At 43.8% G+C, this 19,635-nt stretch overlaps 1 protein-coding gene across 4 annotated transcripts in view; it reads left to right on the top strand.

Annotated features, from left to right (window-relative positions):
• srrm3 (serine/arginine repetitive matrix 3) overlaps nt 1-19,635 on the top strand; it is a 69,354-nt gene that overhangs the window by 22,308 nt on the left and 27,411 nt on the right. For all 4 annotated transcript variants that reach the window (XM_047607396.1, XM_047607397.1, XM_047607395.1 and 1 more), the window contains exon 2: nt 10,220-10,521. In XM_047607396.1, the coding sequence (XP_047463352.1) occupies nt 10,232-10,521 (290 nt within the window). In that variant the 5' untranslated portion in view covers nt 10,220-10,231. The remainder of the gene's footprint in view (nt 1-10,219; nt 10,522-19,635) is intronic.

The raw sequence follows: 19,635 nt of genomic DNA, 5'->3' as shown, positions 1-19,635 counted from the left end.
GCCTCAGAGGGATGTTTTCACAGTCAAGAGGTGACCGCAGTCAGGGAATGAACGTGTGCTGCTAACTGACAGACATCACTTTGTATCAGGAAGCTGATCACTCTGCGCTCCAGAGTGCTGTGTCAATTAAATAGCGACAGCCTGGGCAGGTGGAAAAGAGGACAGCCTCATTTCTGTGCTGCAGCAGTCTGGAGATTGGCTTCAGATTGCTGCAGGCACTGACTCTATTCAGCCAGCCCTCACTTTGACTGGCTCAATCACCCATGCACAGCAGGTAGGTGGATAAGAGAATGATTTCATCCATATCAATACCATGTCTTCTGATGTCTTCAAAGCATACAGCGCTTAAACATGATGAAACAGGTTGGAGTACTGTGGGCTATTGCAAGAATTCTTCAAAGCAGTCTTGAAAAAAAAAAAAAAAGAGAGACTGAAATCTGACAAGGAATGGGTACCTGTGATAAAAATACGTTTGTCTCCTTAACCGAAAGTGTACATTTACCAAGGCCAAGGGTTTTCAAAGTCAGAAACTGTGACAGCTGTGCCCCTGACAGTCCCATCACAGTCTTTTTACATTGTTGAAATTGTGTCCATGCAGTGGTGAAAAAGCATTCTGCCCCATTTCTGATTTCTTCTATTTCTGTCCATATTAAAATGTAACAAAATTTATATAAAAATAAACCAAGGCAATGTGAGTATATGGAAAATGCCCATTTCTAAATCATAATTGTGCATGTTGAAACAAACAGATTATGCAGTATATAAATCATCAGTGTGTGACATCATGAACTTAATAGCTACGTGTGCCAATTTTAATAGCAACACCTGCAAACTCCTGATAAATGGCTGAACTTTGGCCGACAGTTCTTTGCTATGAGTGCTTCTGTAACTGCAATAACATTTGAGAATTTATGTGTACTACTCTTTTGAGGTCCCGCCTTATCATCTCTGTGGGTTTGAGGTCTAGACTTCGACCTTCTTTCTGTTCTTTTTAAGCTATTCAGAGATGAAACTTCTTCTTATGCTTCACAATCTGTCTCTTAATGTTGAAACCCAGTTACGCTTAACACGTTTTCCTAAAATTTGGCTAGTCATCCTTACCCTGAAGCAGCAAAGCTTCCCCACAACATTAAACTGCCACCGCCACGCTTGGACATAGCTAAAATGTTCTTTTTGTCATTTGCCCCAGATGTAGCATCACCTCAGCCTACAGTCAGCCAACAGTCTAACATTTAAATCATCAGTGCATAGACTAGACTAAAAGGCTTGAGGCTCAGCAAGGCGTAAAAAAATTCAGACGAGCTTTAACGTTCATCTGGGTGAGTGGTGGTTTACGCCTCACCGATCTCCCATGACCATCATTTTTGGCCCTTGTCGTAGATTCCTTGATTGATGCTGCCCCTTGGATGGCTTCTTTCGATCTTTTATGGCTCCCTGGGTGAGTCATCTCTGTGATATTGGAGGAATTTTGGAACCTTCCCACAAGTCAGCCCCTTCTGGGAAGGTTCATTATCGTCTTCTCCATGTGAAGTTAATGCCTCTCATTGTGGATCTGTGCAGCCCCAGAGCTTCAGAAATAATTGTTTTATCACCTCTAAGGGTTCAGACCCTACAAAGAAAGATTTTTTACAGACTGCAGCAATCGCACAATCAGTATTTCCCCCCACAGTACTTTAAATTTGGACATTACTTCTCTGGGCTGTACTCTGATGACTTTAGTAGCAAACTTTTGAGGAGCGACATTTGCCACTTTTAAGTCACCCTGTACTCAGAGCATTCTAGTTGTACTAACTTTTTAAATGAGATTTTTCTTTGAAGCTGACTGCGCCATGTGCCCTGGCACCCTTGCCTCATAATTGGAGGTTTTCCGTTCTGTCTGAGCCAGGGGTTGCGGTTCATTTTTATCATTAACACGCCGGATAACGATAATTTCATGGAAATATTTATGGATGTATAATTGTAGCTGATGAGTTTTGTGAAGATCGGCCACTGGGTAATAGTTCAGGGGGATAAATATAGACACAAATTACAATAATGATGTTGGGGAGATGGGTTGGATCTGTGGGAACAAATCAGCCACTTACTGAATGCACAGACACGCTGCTTGTACGGGTTGGAGATCATTTAAGTGGGGGTATTGATATATTCTACAGTGAATGATTGGTTTTGATGGAGAGTGCAAAGGGCGAGCCAATCTACAGAAGCTCTCTGACATTCCAAGCACGAGAAAAAAACAGCGTGGCAGCGAGGGCATCACTGAGGAAACTGCTTTTATCCCCAACGCTGATAAAATAATTTTCTTTGAATTCCACTGTCCAATCTCTGTTGCCCTCTAAGTAAGATGAGCCACATGGAGAAGTTGGACTGAAGTATTTCCAGTATCACTTTACACTTAAGGTTAGGATTGTGGCAATATATTGCCCCAGTTTCAAAGTGCAAGAAAATGAGGTTTAGATCATCGTACAGTATTTTGTTGCAGCTTGACTTTAATTTCGCTTAGAAGCACACTGTGGCAGTATCAGAAAAACTGCTTCGCTCGCACAAAGAACATTGAGGCTTATAGTGGCAGAACAAAGGCCAAACAAGCTGATGAAACCTGAAATGAAACTTAAGTGTTTTCTGCTGACAAAGCAAGCCACATGATAGAGGCTGAAACCATTAATACACTCAACACAGACTGTCCTGAAATCATATCTCTCATAAAAGTATGTTGTGTTACTAATTTAAGATCCATCTCTTGGTCCCACACGTATCTCTCAGAAGAAAAGTCAGATTGCACTATTAATGAGATCATCTCCATTTTATGTAAACTGTCCACCCGGGGACGGCGGGGTTATTATTCTCTAATGAAAGCGGCTTTGTGGCAGATCCAGTGAAGGCTTCCTATGATATGTTATCATCCAGGGGCTTCTGTAGACGAAACCCCTTTAGATAGGCAGGCTGTTTTCTTGTGCATAGAGCACACCAAATGCATGCACGCATTTTAAATAAGGTAGCTGACATTTTCTCTTTAAATCCATATGTTATGCTCCATAACTCAGGGGTCTCCAGGCTGTTCAGAACCGCTGTGTTTTGTACTGATGCAGTGGAAGCTAAACATCGATATCTTTTCAGATATTTTTTCACATCCTCCTACGTGATCTATAGCCTTAAAATTAGACTCTTTGAAGCTGCAAAGACATTAATAAGTGCAGATATGCTGTAAATATCAGAAACTACAGCCCAAATGGGGCACTAAAAGAGTGTGTTCGACCTGCTGACATATGCATACGTGTCCGAATGTGAGCTAACATGTAAATCTTCCACTTTTTGGATTTTCCATCGTACTGGAATGATTCGCATATCACTGCAGATATCTCATGTTCTAACATGAAACCTAGGTTACCTACATTATTTGTAGGTCACAAGGCTTAGCTATGTATAGTAATACTATACTAGTGTTGGCATTCTACATGATGACGCAGTTATTGGATCATGTGCTTCCAGTTAATTAAATTCAACCAAGTTGTCCTTCAGGAATGCTAAAATAGCCTGTTTCAATGTTAACTGTATGTATTACCACAGATCATTTGAATTGGTAGTGTATTTCTAAGCTTATTGCTAACACTAAATAATATCTGCTGTGCTGTTTGATTCATGCCCTTAAGAGTGTTAAAACTTAATTCAGTTTCCCGCACCATCTAAGGAAAGTTGGCCTCTTGATTTACTAGAGGAACAACAAGTGCTTACAAAATGTTACAACTTCCTGTTGTAAAACATTTAAGTTCTAGTTGTTTTGTGTTTTGCACGTGGTTGATTTCTGTATTCGCATTAGGTTGAGATGTCAGAGATTTAAGATTTTTCTTATATCTGATGTCTAAACAATTTCAAATATTGATCACAGTACTGTACCTGCCAGCACTTGTTTTTCCCACATTTCTCCCAGCACCCTTTCCGCTTTGTTGTGTTTCTTAGGAAATTACCATTGCGTGATCCTCAGGTAGACCACATAAGTTTACCCAATTACCTACATCTTGTATGAAGCGCATTCTACACAGAAGCCACATGCAACACACTGTTTCAACCCCATCTGTCGCATGTAAACCTGCCAACCCGCAACCCTATTCAAGGGGTTTGTGCGCAGCTGCTCAGGCAGACACGCAAATTAAAGGGTGAAAAAATAAGGTAGCTAACTAAGCGTCTGTCAAAATGTCAGAAACATTTCACCTAGGTAACTCAAATACACCTGCATATCTTAATGAAATGTTCCCATTTGAATCCTCTTGTCACTAGGATACTGGCAATGCTTTTTGCAAAAAAAAAAAAAAAAAGATCTGCCAATCTTGGCTGAAGTCAAGTTGGAAAAACAACTCCCATATTTCCATATTTTAAAAGGATAAACCAGTCATGCGCAGCAGAATTTATAGTAAAAGCCCAATTTACCAAAATAACTTGGCAGCACAATTTTTAAAAAGTAAAATAACTTGAGGCACTCAGAGGATCACGGTTCTGTCGTGCGGATGAGATTGGAGAGATGAATTAATAATCCTGCATAATCATTTCCATGTTTATTTGGCCATAAAAATCCTGTCAATTGTGCTCAGTGCAGAGGAGGATATGCTGTGTAGTCAAGTGTTCTGACAGGCAGGGACTGACTCAGCCACGCAGACCTGAGCCCACTCTCGCCTGCCCGTGACCTCACTAATCTCATCAGCATTACGCCTATGCTAATCATTTCTCCCAATAGACACTGGCACCGCAGTCGAGTTCTCTGAGTTTGAGCGACGTGAGAGCAGTCGTGTCACGAGCCAGCCGGAGCAGACGTAAACCCGCTGTAACAGTCGAGGAAGGTTTTTTAATAGTGCAGTTTGATCCCTGAGGAGCATCGCGGGACCAACTATTCCAAACACTTCTCGACTGAGGTTGAGCATGTATTCCTTTTGATTGTCAACCCACGGCTGAACTGTGTGCCAAGATGAGCCCAGATGTCACCTTCCAGACAGCCTCTCTGTGCTCCTTTGGGGGTGACGGTATCTGGGGCAGTGGTGGTTTATTTCTGTCGCGCCATGTCTCTGAGGTTGCTAAGGATGTTCCTCCAGCATAGGGCGACCTTTTCCAGTCGCCTTCTCGCTTAAATTCTGTCTTGTCTTGTAGCACTCATTAACTTGGAGTGCGCAAGATGTATGTTTTCAGATAGCCTGGCCCCAAATGATACATAAAGCGTCTCTTGCACACAGCTCCCCCCCACCAAGATGGAGTTTTTGCAGAGCTCTGCTTCTTTACAGAAGAAGTGTTTGCTGCTAAATGCTATCTGTGGAATTCTTTAGCACAGCGGCATCAAACGGTCCCCAGCAGTTATTCCCTCCCCTGCTTTCGCCCTCTCATTCTCCCTGAGTAGAAATCCCCCTGGTCTACAATTGAAACCAGTCTTATTTCACTCTCTGTGCTGTAGCTTCCAAAGCGGGGACAGACACTTAAGTGAAGTACTTTACAGAAACGACTTCTACGCACTCCATAAAGTCAGCTGAATGGTGGGCCGTGTCTTGCCACGTAATAAGCTGCTGTTTGGTGAAAATGGGCCGAGTCTATCGTAAGCGAACATGGCAGAGATTTGGCGTGCAGCACACAATGAGAAATAACATCTTTTTGGTTTCAACATCCAGCGGGGTCACTGTGCACATCTACCTGTCTCATTTTGTATTACCATTCCTCACACCTCTACCGCTCATTTTGTATGCACCTTCCATCCTACTACAACTAAACAAAGAAGGAGGGGGGGGAAAAAAGGTTGAGTTGAGGCCTCTTGTTTCCCGGCACCCAGCAGCAACCCAACGTGCCTGGAATGAAGACAGCTGACCTTGGGAGAGCTGAACACATCCTCTGGGTGCCAAAGTGCTAAAAACAAAAACATAAGCTTCCAGCCAAGGGCCAGATTATTAAAAGGTGTGATGGAAAAGTGGGACATAAGAGACAGAGGAAGAGGGGGAGCTTCAGTCAGTGAGAGGTCTTACTAAGGCATGTCCACACAAAGTGTATCCAGAATAAGACCGCAGCCCAGGATGATTTTCAGCCTTCACCAAGGTCAGGCCCCTTGTTATTGCCACCCTGAAATCATGGCCAAGGTGCGTCCACCAATGAGTGATATCCAATCATTGGAGCCTTTGTGTACTAGAGGGCCGTATGAGAGAGGGCCGCTGAGTTAGAGAGGGACAGAGTCTGCTTTTAGAGAGAAAAATGACCCCACAGAGGCCAGTCCCACCTCTCCGCTGTTTTCCTCCACTGAATCCACTGAAGCACGTATTTCTAAGGCACAATGGAACTGAAAGCATGCTCCTGTCCTTTTTTCTTCTTTTGCCCAACTTCTAAAAAAACAGCTCCATTAACCTATCAATAGATATTGAAATAAGAGACAAAAGGTTACGATAAGATGAATCTCTTGCATTGAGGCTGGGTTGTTGCAGTGGTCAGCAGTAATTCCGCAGTATTCCTAAGATACTTCTTTGCCATCCTTATTAATGTTATGGATTATGGATGAGATACAAATCAATATCAGCTGGAAGAAAACACTATTGTCTGCAAACTGCCAACTGCAGACTGTAGCCACCAACTATAGTACTCAGTATTAATTTATAACTGCAAGGAATATGTATTGGACTGGAATATGCACATACTGAGTGTGTTGACTGCCATCTCTCTCCTACTGTGCTATATCTGCAGTATTTACATTAACAGGTTGATCAGGACTAAATGTAGCGTGCAGATGGCCATGCATATGTTCTGCATTGAGAAAACCCTGCTGTGTACATTCAGATTTTTGCAATATTCTTTCAGTCAGATGTAGAAAACATATTGAATAGCTTTAATGGAGCCAGTTCACATGGCCAGCTAAACAATGCAGACAATAGAATTCTAACACATCATTGTGAAACCTCATCAGTTTAACCACATTCATGATTGTACTTGTGTGAATGCCAAGTAAACAGAGGTTTATTTGTATGCAGTTAGTGGTTTATAGACATTAATGCATAAATATAATAAAACACGGATGCTAATGCTAATATCAGCATGCAAATCGTATTGCTCTGAATGCAATTTAAGCACATTTAAGCACATTTTAAACACCGTTCCATGTCAGTGTAACTATCTGATTCCAGCACTTTAACATTTTATATCACTATGGTCATAATCCAAAGGACTGGGCAAAGCAAAACCAAGTCAATCATCCATCCAAATTTTGACAAAATTTCCAGAAATCTGCTTAAGAAATGTTATTCCACCACTGCACTGCAAGTATTAGAACATCAATACAGACGATATTTGACACTGCCAAATTACATAATTTAAAGTGAGTCAGAGAATCTTGTGATGGAAACAGTGTGGAAGTAACCTGCAGCTCGTACACAGAGGCTATAGAATATAATACCAGTATGTAATTTACTACTTTGTGTATTTAAAAAAAACTTTCCTGTGATTTTTATTTATTTTATATCCAGTATATATATGTATATATATCACTATAACACTTTGGCTCAAGTTGAGATGATATCCTCTCTAATGTCTCATTAGCCTAATGCAGCATTAGGTTCCTAATGAGACAAAGATTTTTTCACTGTGTGGCTACAGCTAATGTTATCCTTATTAATTGAGCTTTAAGTGCGTGATCCATCTACTGCGTGTATCAGATGAGTCAGTCTCGCTTGAGCTGCTTGCAAGCGTATAATTGAGAGAACGTAATGATTGCATGAAAATCACAGCAAACCTTCAGCGTGGAGGCCGGCCCCTCACACAGCCACTGTGTCATGTTGTGTTATTTTGTGCTGCGAGCTTGTTTTGCTGTACAAGGTGGGATGTCAGCAGAAGAACGGAGCTGTAATGCAGACGTAGCAGAAGCGTCCAGTGATGCAGACAGCACAGGAAACTGCGGGCAAAGGTTAAGAACAGAAAACTGGAAGCATCCAGTGGAGAGAAGCTCCAGATCAGAATACTGAATGCTCAAGTGTATATTATCACTTTGTGATTTTGAATAACTGATGATGGCACATGCATGTGGCTAAACAACTTCACTTAGCATAATGACTCATTACAGACAGCGTTTGTTTGGATGTGTCTTCTAAGCCCTCGGAATAATTGCGCAAGAGGTTGGTGCTAACATTAATACTGCAGCTGGAGATAACCTTCAGCCCCTGCAGAGGACTCGCGCACAATTAACCGTGTGCTCCACCAGCTTATCAGCTAACTGACAAGTCTCCATTTTTCTATTTTTTTTTTTTTTTTCCAGTTCACACAATTAAATGGTTTAGTTGTTTTAACTTGAAAGGAAGCAGATTTTTTTGTACCCCCTGCCTCTCGGGAACAAAGGGAATGACTATGGAATGACACATTAGTGATAATGAGCGGGGCTTGATGCAGCAAGGTTTAACACAGAGCAGTGTTTGGCTCCCACATAGAGTTGTGAAGAACGTCCTTTTTCGTTTTCAGATATCTTCATTTCATATAAGCTAAATGTAATGTTGACGTGGACTCGCGGGGAGGGCTTTGCGGTCAGTGGCTTGGACATCACATCACATCACGTCTGGACATTGAACTGGCTCGGCAGATCTTGAGTCACCAACGGAGCAACTCCAACTTTACCCCACAAAAATGTTGGGTGTTGAATTGTTTTGGCAAGAGTAAAATATATACTTTTGTCAAATCTCTGGTGCGTACTGATATTATACTACTCTCTGTAATCACACATTTATTTCCGCATACATTCAATTTTGACTTATTGTTCGGGTCTTTTTGCTGACGCGCCTACAAAGATCCTTTACTGTCTACCTCAATGACATCTTTAAAGCCCCCTTTGATAGATGGGAGCTTTTCGCCCGGCAATCCTCTGCCGACAAGCGCGCGCAGATGAGAGATCGCTGTCATGGAATATCAAGTGCTGATTTACTGTATAATAGATTCAGAGATGATGCATCCTGCTGTCCTGCCACCTGTTCCGTCAGCCGAGAGCCACGTCGCTACGCACACATCCACGGCTCGTTTACCAGCGCCCAGCACTTCAAAACACGAGCGCATCCCGTTAGCTAGTCAAAGACAACCAGAAGCCCATCAAATGAGCAGAACTGCCTGAATACATGACACGAGCCGCTCGCACGCTCTCAGTGATTAGATGAAGGGAAGGAGAGACTGTTGCTCTGGAGGCCTGTCCATCCCGCTTCAGCGTCATCCCGTCTTGACTGCTCCACGTGTGACAGTGATGAAGTGCCTCGGTCAGCCTTTTTAGGCTCCTCTGTGAAAAATGAAGCCATTAGCTGAAGAGGGAGACGAGCGGTGCTGGGCCGCTGAGGCTCACGGGCATATGAAGTCCTTCCTCTCTTCCCGCACGTTCCACACTGGCCTTAAAAGAGCAATCCATCTTAATCAGAGCCGTACGACACTTGTACCAGATGCCTTTTTATTCAGCAAAATGACAATCTCATCCTTTCACAAGTAAACGAGCCAGAAACACAAAGGTCAGAGGAGTTAAAAATATAGAAGGGATTAGGTGTATAGTATAAATGAATCTGACATTTTTCCCTGCATCTTTAAGCGGCTTCGCATCATCTCTCATGCTCCATGTGTGGTATCTTTTACAGCTTCAGTTTGCTCCGGTAAATAAATTAAAGATGCATCACTCCCTCCCTCCTAACCTGCCTTTAGGCACCGCTGGGTTGTTGAGTCATGGAGCAGCAGTACCTGCCAGCGCTGTCTCCGGCCGTGCACATCCACGTTTACTCCAGATCCAAATTGTGTGCGTGCGCCTTCACTTGTTCATGTGTGTGAATGTTTGGAAAGCACAGTGCTCAGTTCAGGCAGAGAGGATGCAGCCTGTCCACAGATATTAATATCAAATCACAAACTGCTCACCTTTCAGTCTGGAAATGTTTCAGGCTAACTGATGCATTGAGAATTTAGATATGTATTACATATCTGGAAAATATTTGTTGTGAGTTGTCAAACAGCAGTCTGAGGATCACAAATAATACACAGAGGAAATGAAGAGGATTATTTCATACTTAGCTAAATTTGTGGCACGTGGACAAGATTTACTCACAGTGCAGTAGTCGATAAATGATGATAAACTCAAATGGAGAAAAAGACATAAAAATGAAGGGAGAGTGTCCAAGACTGCCAAACTGCAATACTGTGTTCAGCTGGCAGCTTCTCTCCTCCCTACTAACCTTTCATCTCTCCATCATCTGCCTCTTTACAGAGTCCAGTAATCATGTACGATGCGGCGAGGGTGCCATCGCCTAAAGACGGCTCAAATGGGGTGGCCCCGCCCGTGGCCCCCGGGGCAAGAGCGGGAACAGCTGCCGGTTCGGGAGGGCTGACCCCGACTGCAGCGCTGCACGCTAAAACCGAGGAGGCGCAGCCAGGTGCGGAGGAGGAAGAGGAGCCCAAAGAAGAGCCTGTCCTGGTGAAGAAGCCACACAGAGAGATCTTGGACCACGAGAGGAAGAGGAGGGTAGAGCTCAAGTGTATGGAGCTTCAGGAGATGATGGAGGAGCAGGGGTAAGTCGATAAATGACTCCGCACAGTAATCACTTTCACCTGAAAGGAAAGGATATTTTTATGCTGGCAGTATATAAAAAGAGGAGTCAGCGATAAAATGGTGAACATATTCACCTAAAGATTCAGCTTCCTTGAAATAAAGAACTTCGTCTTCTTCCAGAGGTAAGAAACATTTATAACTACACTGTTAGCTGAAGGTACATCTTTGGAACAATATGTTACAGTATGTACAGATAACAAATTTAGCTGTCACAGGTAAATGGTACAAAAATATTTACAGTCACTGTACCAAGCTTAGGTGACTCACTAAGTACAGTTTGATGAAAAACCAACCACAGTTTAGGAAGTAGAAGATGGTTGAAGTGGTGGAGGTTAAACATACATGTGGACATTCACAAATATCGTGAATAATGTTGAGTTGCTCATTAATGTAGAAATGACATGTATTGGACTAAAGAAAAGATCTGAATTATTGCACCGAATGACGTGATAAATAAGTTCCTTTCCAGAGATATCAACAGATCTATTGTCCAGAGGGCGTCTGCGCCCTTTAGTTGTGGAGGAAATGTCAGCAACATTCACTGCTGTATGAACAAGGGGTCTCTGGAAATGCTCCTTCATACGCTGTGGGCGCTGCAGTCTCTGGCTGAAGGAGCCACCTTAGGTCCCAGCAGTCTTATGCAGTGGGTGAAAGGATTTGTTCAGACTGTTTGTCCAACATCCTCCTCTCACCCGTCTGCTTCACTGAGTCCAGAGGACAGCCCAGGATGGAGCTTTCCTTCTTTATCAGTCTGTCCAGTCTTTTCCTGTCCCTCTCTGTGACTCCACCACTCCACTGTACAAGGATGCTGATGCAACCACAGTGAAATAGAAAGTGTTCTGCACACCTTAAATGACTTCAGCCTCCTCTGCAGGCACAGGCTCGCTGGAAGTGTGTTTTTTAAATCTTTAGGTATTTGTTCTTAGACTCCTTTTTATGCATACACTTTCACATACGCCATACATCCACTACTGTAGGGCTCAGCTTGACAGAAGAGACTAAGGAAGAGGTCACAATGTCTGCAACAAAAAGGATGGAACACTAGAGAAGATTTTAGTCAGCATAGATAAAGGTTGAAAAGTATTTTTTTCTACTGGCACTGAGAGAACCACGTCACTATAACTCACTAGCACATTTCAGCAGGTTATAGTTAATATCACAATTATCCTGCTAGTACATAAAGTACAAAGAAAGAAAGGCCAAATGTGGGACTGCATTGAGTTGCAGAATTTATTGCCACGGGAACTAGCCTGGATGTAACGTTACAACTTCTACTGTTTCAGGTCATTGTTTAACTGTCCAGGCCCCCACTTGACTGCTCTCATAGGGTAGTTTTGGATTGTAGAAGAAAACTGTTCTCAGAGAAAAAGTCGGGAATTAGGCACAGTTAACAACTGAAACTTCGACAGCTAAAGAGCAAGATATTTCCATGTGTAGTAGACAGAGTTATAAAGTGTTACCAGGAGGTTGCAAAAAAAAAGACAATTCTATGATGATGTTGCTTCTGTAACTATTAGAGGTGTAAACTTCCACTCATCAGGTTGGCCGTTTTGCATTCAGAACTCACTTTCACTGCATTAAGTTGCCAAAAAATCGAATCAAAGGCAACTGAATAATGCCATGATTGAATGCTTCTCATCATGTTTTTTTGTTCTTTATCATCTAACTATGAAAAATCTTTTCTTTATCGTTTCTGTTCTAATCACACCTCCCCGGCAACTGTATATGTGTTGTTTTTCTTTTTACAAGTCCCCAAGTTTGCCCTCCGACGCTAGCTCTGTTATGCTAATTTCTAACAGCAGGATTTGAGGACCTATGATGTCGAGACTTTCTTTCGAGTCGTGGGTGACATTTTTGACATTTTCACAAATGGATCCTGTATGGATCCTCATATAGCAACTGCTAAGGGACAGGTCTGTTTCGGTTTGGTTAGGTGTTAAGACACTTCCCCCACACACAACTTGCTCAAAAATATTCAAAAACCAATTTAAAATGCTTACACGGGAGAACTTTGGGAAAGAATAAGTAAGAGAGATGTGAGGGGGTTTTGATGTCAAGTGACATTATCGCTTTCAGAGAGATACTTGTTTATCCTTTCATCACATTTCAGTTATTGGGGAGCCAGTTGGAGTATAAGCCATAAAAGCTTGTGTTGTGCGGAAGCTGACATTGACAGGTGTGTACCTGTAGGGGTTATGGGTTCACAAGCTGCACCAAAACATTATATTCAGAATATGCTACCTGCCAAAAGTCATTCATCATCGCAATATTCAGAGCAAGAAAAAATAAATAACATGCTTTTGCAGGGGAGCGGAGTAAAGATAAAGGGCTGTGTTTTTGGAAGAAAATGATGTATAGCAACTGCATGAAATGCCGGTTTGTAGCAGCCCGGTGTGGTTAGCTGTGATCTGTCATGACACTATCCATTCTGTTTGTTTGTTTGTCCTAAATGTGCAGCATGTGAGATACAGTGAGTTGAACCACTGTCCTTATGTAAGAGGTTTTCTATTATCCTGAAAATGACAGTTTCCTGGCATAAAGGAAAGGCTCATAGTTGGGTGAAGGATGCTACAGGGGCGGATTTGGCAAAGACCGGGGTGCTTACTTTTTGGCCCGGTGCCACAGAAAACATGGGCAGCATCGCAGTCAGCGGCCCGGTGAAGGATCACTGCGTTGTCACTTCACTCTGGGCTCCAGCTTGCCGGTTGGGCACCTCTCCACAGGTGCCCATGCTGCAAACAGGAGCCCAGAGAGACAATTTTCTTTGCATATGTGTGTCGAGGGATTCAACACTGTCTCCAAGCCAGCAGTAGGAGTGAAAAGATGTCTGCGGGGAATAGGGATCGAAAGTGGAAGGAAAAATGAACTAAAACTCCTCAGTCTTGTTATCTGAAGAGAACTTTTTCCACAGTAGACACATTCACTTGTCACAGCAGGGCGAGCACATATGTGTTAATGCATTCCACTTAGGGGAGCCATCATTAATACATCTGTGTGTTGCTAATGTGGCAAGTCAGAATAGTGAGAAATGTTTGTTGAAAAATGAATGTAGAAAAGTGTGGGTTGATCAGGCAGGAGCAATACATCATTTTAATCTCTAGAGCCAAACGTTAATAATGTAGCCTCCTGGCAACAATACTCGAATGCCATCTTCAGGGTTCATACATGAAGATTTATGATAATTCATGGACATTCTTTTTGTGCTACACAATCATGCGCCCCCAGTCCAACGTCACTTGACCTCTGATGTCTCTGCGTACTTACAATCAACATGTGAACTTTGCTTTACTCTCACTTTTCGTCAAGAAACTGTCACCGGGGAGGTTGCCATGGAGACAGTCACTGAAGAGTCTGTTTCATTAGCACTGACAGCCAGCGCAAAGTTAGGAAGAGCCATGGAAACTGCAGAGGCTGCCGCCCATCCTAATCTGCAATCGTAGAGCACCTCGCTCCCGCACGCGCGCAAAAAAAAACTGCAGCTTGAATCAACACAGCTCGCAAGAATACTTCAGGCTAGCTGAGAACATAATTAATGACGAGCTCTGTGATCCTGTGTCAGTACAGAGAGGACTCAGTTTCCCACTGATACCTTGTGACATTTTACTCACATCACATTTTTTATTTCCATAAAGCTGACTAATCTTCATATACTGGTGAGGGTGATTTAATTGAATAAAAGGGCAGCTAATTAGAGTATTTTCTGGGGGGGGGGCGTAGGCTGGAGTGGTGGCGGGCACACTTCAGCGCTTGAGTGTTGGACTTTTAATACTACACAGCACTGAGAAAGATTAAATAAATGCGATGGGTTTTTGGAACTGGATTAGACTTCCCGTTACCCTCCATTCTTTTTCTGACCTGTTCCTCCGAGTGCAGAGTGGTGGTGGAACTACAGCAGATTGATGTAGCTGAAAGAGAGCTGTGGGATTTCACCAAAAAAAAACAAAAAAATAGAGGGGGTGCTCCGTTGCCATCTGTCAAGGTCCACTCATGTCCTGGCCTGGAGCAGACACGGTCGCTACTGGTTTGAGAGCGATGTAAAAGGGCCATGATGTCCAGTGGAACAGTGTAGTGGCTGGCAGCAGCTTGGCTAATGATGACAGAGGACACGGAGACCAGACACCCGCGCCAACCAGCTCCACTCTCACTCGTCAGCCGGCACGAGGTCTTCTAGCAGACAGTCGCACATGAAGGATGGCGACTGCTCAGATCAGTGTTACAGCTCTACACAGACTCGACCCATCTTGTTAAGCTATAATAAAAGGAGAATCTCATTTGCCAGCTTGGCTCAGTGCAGCCACTCCTGCCGCTTCAGTTTCTAATGTGCATCTTTAAATGAGAGCGCGTGTGTGCATGTGTGCAGGATTAAGGGATAGAGTGGAGGATGGAACACGGGGATAGAGAGGGAGAGCAATGCCAGGCTTTAGACACAATTAAGATGGTGGCTGGAGTCGGTTTTCATTTGTTGTGGATTTAAGCCAGGGGGCTCAGCCTCTACGTCACCCCTGCATTTCAGGCGTGCTGAAGGATTAGGCTGGGGGGCAGGTTGGGCGCCTGCCCCGTTCTTTAACCCTGCCAGCATGGCAGACGCTCCCTCCTCCCTTTACACACAGCGCCCAGTTCAGTCATGCTCCTCTCCAGAGATAAGACCAGGATAAATGGTCTGTCATGAGTGATGGCCTCACCCTGGGAACCAATTAGACTGGCTCAGCTTTTAAAGGAGCCTATTCATTTAGCTAACCAAGGCCTGGCGGCATCCCCCATTCATCGGTGCATTGAGTGCTCCTCCGCTGCAGGGAACATTGCTATTTTATGTCTACTAGATTGTCTGGAAGTTACATACATCAGGTCATTTAAACGTGACATCTGTCTGGAAAAGTATGAGGCATGGACTATTAAATTACATGGCACATTATTGAAGCACCATCTACTAAACCCTGTCCCCTTTTCATTGAGATATATTAATGTAATGAAAAACATTTCGTGTCCACTCTTTTAGATACCGTTTGATAACATGGCTCACTGACTGATTTCAAGCTTCAGGGCTGCTCTGCATGTAAGCGTCCAGACTCTATTTCTGTGGTGTTTTTCCACACTAATTGAGGCATAATGATTGCGCATGGTCTCAACTCCTGTGGTGTCTGAGCCTTTTTCCAGCTCCTTAATGAGTTCTCTTCACAGGCCTTCACTCAGGCTAAACTACAGGCATCTGCACTCTACATAGACGTACAGCTGCACAATGCATGCAAAGACGCACATGTGAGCTGGCTTCAGAGAAATGAAAACTTTTGTCCACATGAAAGCGTGCACTGAACCTTACCTACATATGCACAACATGCGTTTACCAACAATGGTGTTTTTTTGTTGTTTTTCACATTAAAGGCAGAAGATATACGGCAAGACCTCCCGCAACGTAACTAGATGTGCATGTTACATGTATACAATTGAATCAGTTTCATTGTTGGAGCTGAGAGCTGAATTGCTTTGCAATGATGTGAGTAGCCTGGGTCGTACTAAGAGAGTTGCTACGAGGCCAGGGCAAATAACTATTTCTGCCCTGATTCCTGCAAGTCAACGCCTGCATTACAAGACGGACGATAAGCCTTTGTCCAAGAAGACTGATTTTAAGTGAAAAGCATCTCAGAGAGAATGACCCATTTTATACAGCACTGCTACGGGGCTTCCAAATCAATATCAAAGGTCCATGCTAAACAAAACACTTTCAAACTGCTGTTACAGGAGGTCTTTGACTAGATAGGCAGTCACAAATGGCAGCTTAATAAAACGGGAGAAAGGTTTACCCCTTCTTTGTTGCTTTTTTCTGTCTGCTCCACGTCGCTCATCTAACCAGAAAATATATGACTGGAGAGCATATCAAATGAAAATCCCCTCCACTTGAGAGTTAAACAATTTCACCCCAGCACTCTGTGGATCGTTTTAATTCTGCCCCTGAAATAGAAATGCGGGGGTGTTCAGGTTTGAGTTCCCATTCTCCCAGAGCCATTTATTCTTACTAACTATGCTGGCATCACTCCGCTTCTGCACTCTTTGCATCAGGATTGATGAGTGCAGAGTTTCAGACGCGTACGGCAGCGCCCAGGGACTTGTAGAGAAGAGCTCTTCAGACTTCAAACACGGAGGCCTCGCTGGCGGTCAGAATGAGCGCACGCCCGCCCCACACGTAGACGCTCCTCATCAAATCGATGACTATCAGCATAAGGACAGTCTTGGGGCCACAACTATTCATTTTCCAGGATCGCGAGTTAATGGGGGGAATCTGCGGGTGCTCGGAGCTGTCTAATTACTCCAATCAAGTCCTTTAATCGTGGTGATTTTTCATGGCCGTGGTGGCGGAAAGGCCCCCGCTCTGATCGATGTCCCCCCGTCTCTCTTCGCCCAAATCCCTGGAACTTTGCGTGCTGAAGGCAATGGGCTTGGGCTAAATGGCTTTCCACCTCTTACTCGTGTACATGCACAGATGAAAATACGTAACCGACCTGCTCAGTTCAGCTGTAATCTGAATTCATACAGATTAGCATTGCTGGGAGTGACCACTCCAATCAGCCCCTCCTCTCTGCAGTGTCAAGGCAGAACAGATGGGGTATTAGGCAGAAAGCAGCTACCTTTACAGCTGCAGGAGGTGCTAATTTAATGTGCAGAGGAGAGATGCGATGTTTCAGTGTGTACTCCTATTGCTTCTGACAAACCTCCAATGTGTGGCCATTTACTCCGATTGATTCGGAGCTCACCGTGGATCGTTGCTTTACTTCTGTTGAAATGCTACACAGAAAAGTTGGGAAATCATGAAAGGACTTCTTTCTTCTGCGCCCTGCCATTCGCCAGGTTCCTGCTTGCATTCAGATGCAGCGGGGGATTCTCCCGGCCCATACTTCTAAAACCTGAGGCTGCTTGTTAAAGCATCACCACTGCTGGGCAAACACTCTCCGACTTTGGTTAGAAAGACAGAGCGATCAAACAGAGCCCAACTTGGCTGCCGCGAAACCGTTGAATAGGATGGAGGAGGAGGAGGAGGAGGAGGAGGAGGGAGGAGGAGGAGGAGGAGGAGAAGCCGTAATAAGAGGTGAAGACTCTGTAGGTCATACAGTATGCCAGCAGACACTTGAGCTAACCCCTCTCCTCTCCTTGCTTAAGCAGCGGTGTCAACAGAAATACCCACGGCGCTAACATCCTTGCCTTCGCTACAAAACTGCGCAGGAGGAAGCCCTGCAGCCCTGCCGTCCAGAACACACTCCGTTTCACAGCCATTGTTGTGCACCCTTCAGAGAACACAGGGGCTGCTGTAGAAATGTCGAGCAGCAGCTAAACCTATGGCGATCCCTCCTGCACCGCGAGAGGAAAGCCATGAATATAAAGTGCGTGTTTGTGGGCTCCATTGTGCTGAGTTGACATCCGCTGGGCTGAGAGATTGCTGTACGGCAGGACCCGATGGTGCTGTCACACCAGCCGTCTTCTTCTTCTTCTTCTTCTCCTCTGCTGGGCCATCTTCCAGCTATTTCAGCTCTTCATCTAATCTCATTCTCCACACCGCCAATGTGCTGATGGGCAACCACCTCGCAAGACATGCGGTATCAGCCTCGATGTTTAATCTGAGGAAGGCAAATACTCCTCAGACTAATGCTATTTGCACGCTGAAATGAGCCACTGGTTAATTTACAATCTAGTTTATGGAACTAGAAAATATATAAATATATATTCTAGTTATATATATAGTCAGTGTTTGAGCGCTTAGCGTTGGGGATGTTGTCACGGACTTTTACTTACACCACGTGGAGCTCATGTTCTAAATGTTATTGCATGAATTGTGGTCTACGGTTAGCATTATGCTGCTATACCTCAATCTGGCTCTAGATTTTGTGAAATTGGTGCCAGTGATGCCAAATATGTCGAATTAGCAATTAGCTGTGAATCCACAATTAGCACTTTATTACATCCATAACAAAGAAAAGCTTAAAAATGATCCTGTGGCAGGTTTTGGAGTTTGTACGACTTCTAAGTGGAGCACTGAATGGGTCCCCTTAGAGCAGTATGGTGCTAATACCGCAATATGTGTAGGAAGTCAACAATCAAATGTAAAAGCTTCTCATGCCGTTACTCTGAAAGAATCACAAATGGCAAATTAACATATGTCTCTCCCTTAATGAAGCTGCATAAAAATGTAGACATTGAACGAAACATTAAAAAGATATAATGTGTTAATTAGCGAGCTGTCATACAGATGTTTTACATTCACTGCCAGGCTGCTGGTTTCTCATACTGCCAGTTTATACAACAAGCTAACCTTCGTGCATCTTGTACTGATGTGTTGATCTTCTCAACTCTCAGGAAGAAAGCAAATTTCTTCAGTAAAGAGAGTGAGCGTGTGTGTTTCAGCACAGGGACAGTTCCACTCTATTTCTAAATTGCAAATAGTTCTTGTATTCCAGATACAATCATTTACCAAAGCGAAAATATGAAAGATCAGTATGACGAAACTTAAACAAACATGAATGCATGACGTCTACATTTTCAGTTGTGGGGTAATTAGTGAACTCCTATCTTAACAAAGTGCCAGATCTCTGCTGTTGTTTTACTTGATATAAAGATTACAGTTCATTATTAATGATCGTGGCTCCCAGTCAGTCTTACTCCATAATGTCTGGCTCCTGACAACCCTTTCACGGCGTTATTAATTCTCCCACTCCTCCACCCTCCTTTCACGTCATGTTTCCCTTGCCTCTGTAGCTCATTACAGCCCGTTACCACAGCTCGTACAGAACGTGGAGATGGTTTGAAGACAGTGTGAAAATAGAAGGGGAGGCCATACTGGAGAGGCCGTGTACTGTCAGATGCATGGCCTTGCACAGCAATCCTAGGAGAATCTGCGGAATAGAACACGACTCGCTCAGACAGGCTGGTTGAATTATTACTGTCTCTGCTGCAGAGCTGTCACCTCTCTAACAGTGCCAGCCCGTGGGGACTGCTTCTAGTGTTATTAACAGACTGGGTGGGTGTAGCCCAAAGTACTATGCATAAACAACTGCCTCCATTTGTGATTCATTCATTATGCTTTTACTTTG

The sequence above is a fragment of the Mugil cephalus genome, chromosome 15 (genome assembly GCF_022458985.1).
Source record: "Mugil cephalus isolate CIBA_MC_2020 chromosome 15, CIBA_Mcephalus_1.1, whole genome shotgun sequence".
Lineage (NCBI taxonomy): Eukaryota > Metazoa > Chordata > Actinopteri > Mugiliformes > Mugilidae > Mugil > Mugil cephalus.
This window is presented reverse-complemented; position numbering and strand designations above follow the sequence as displayed.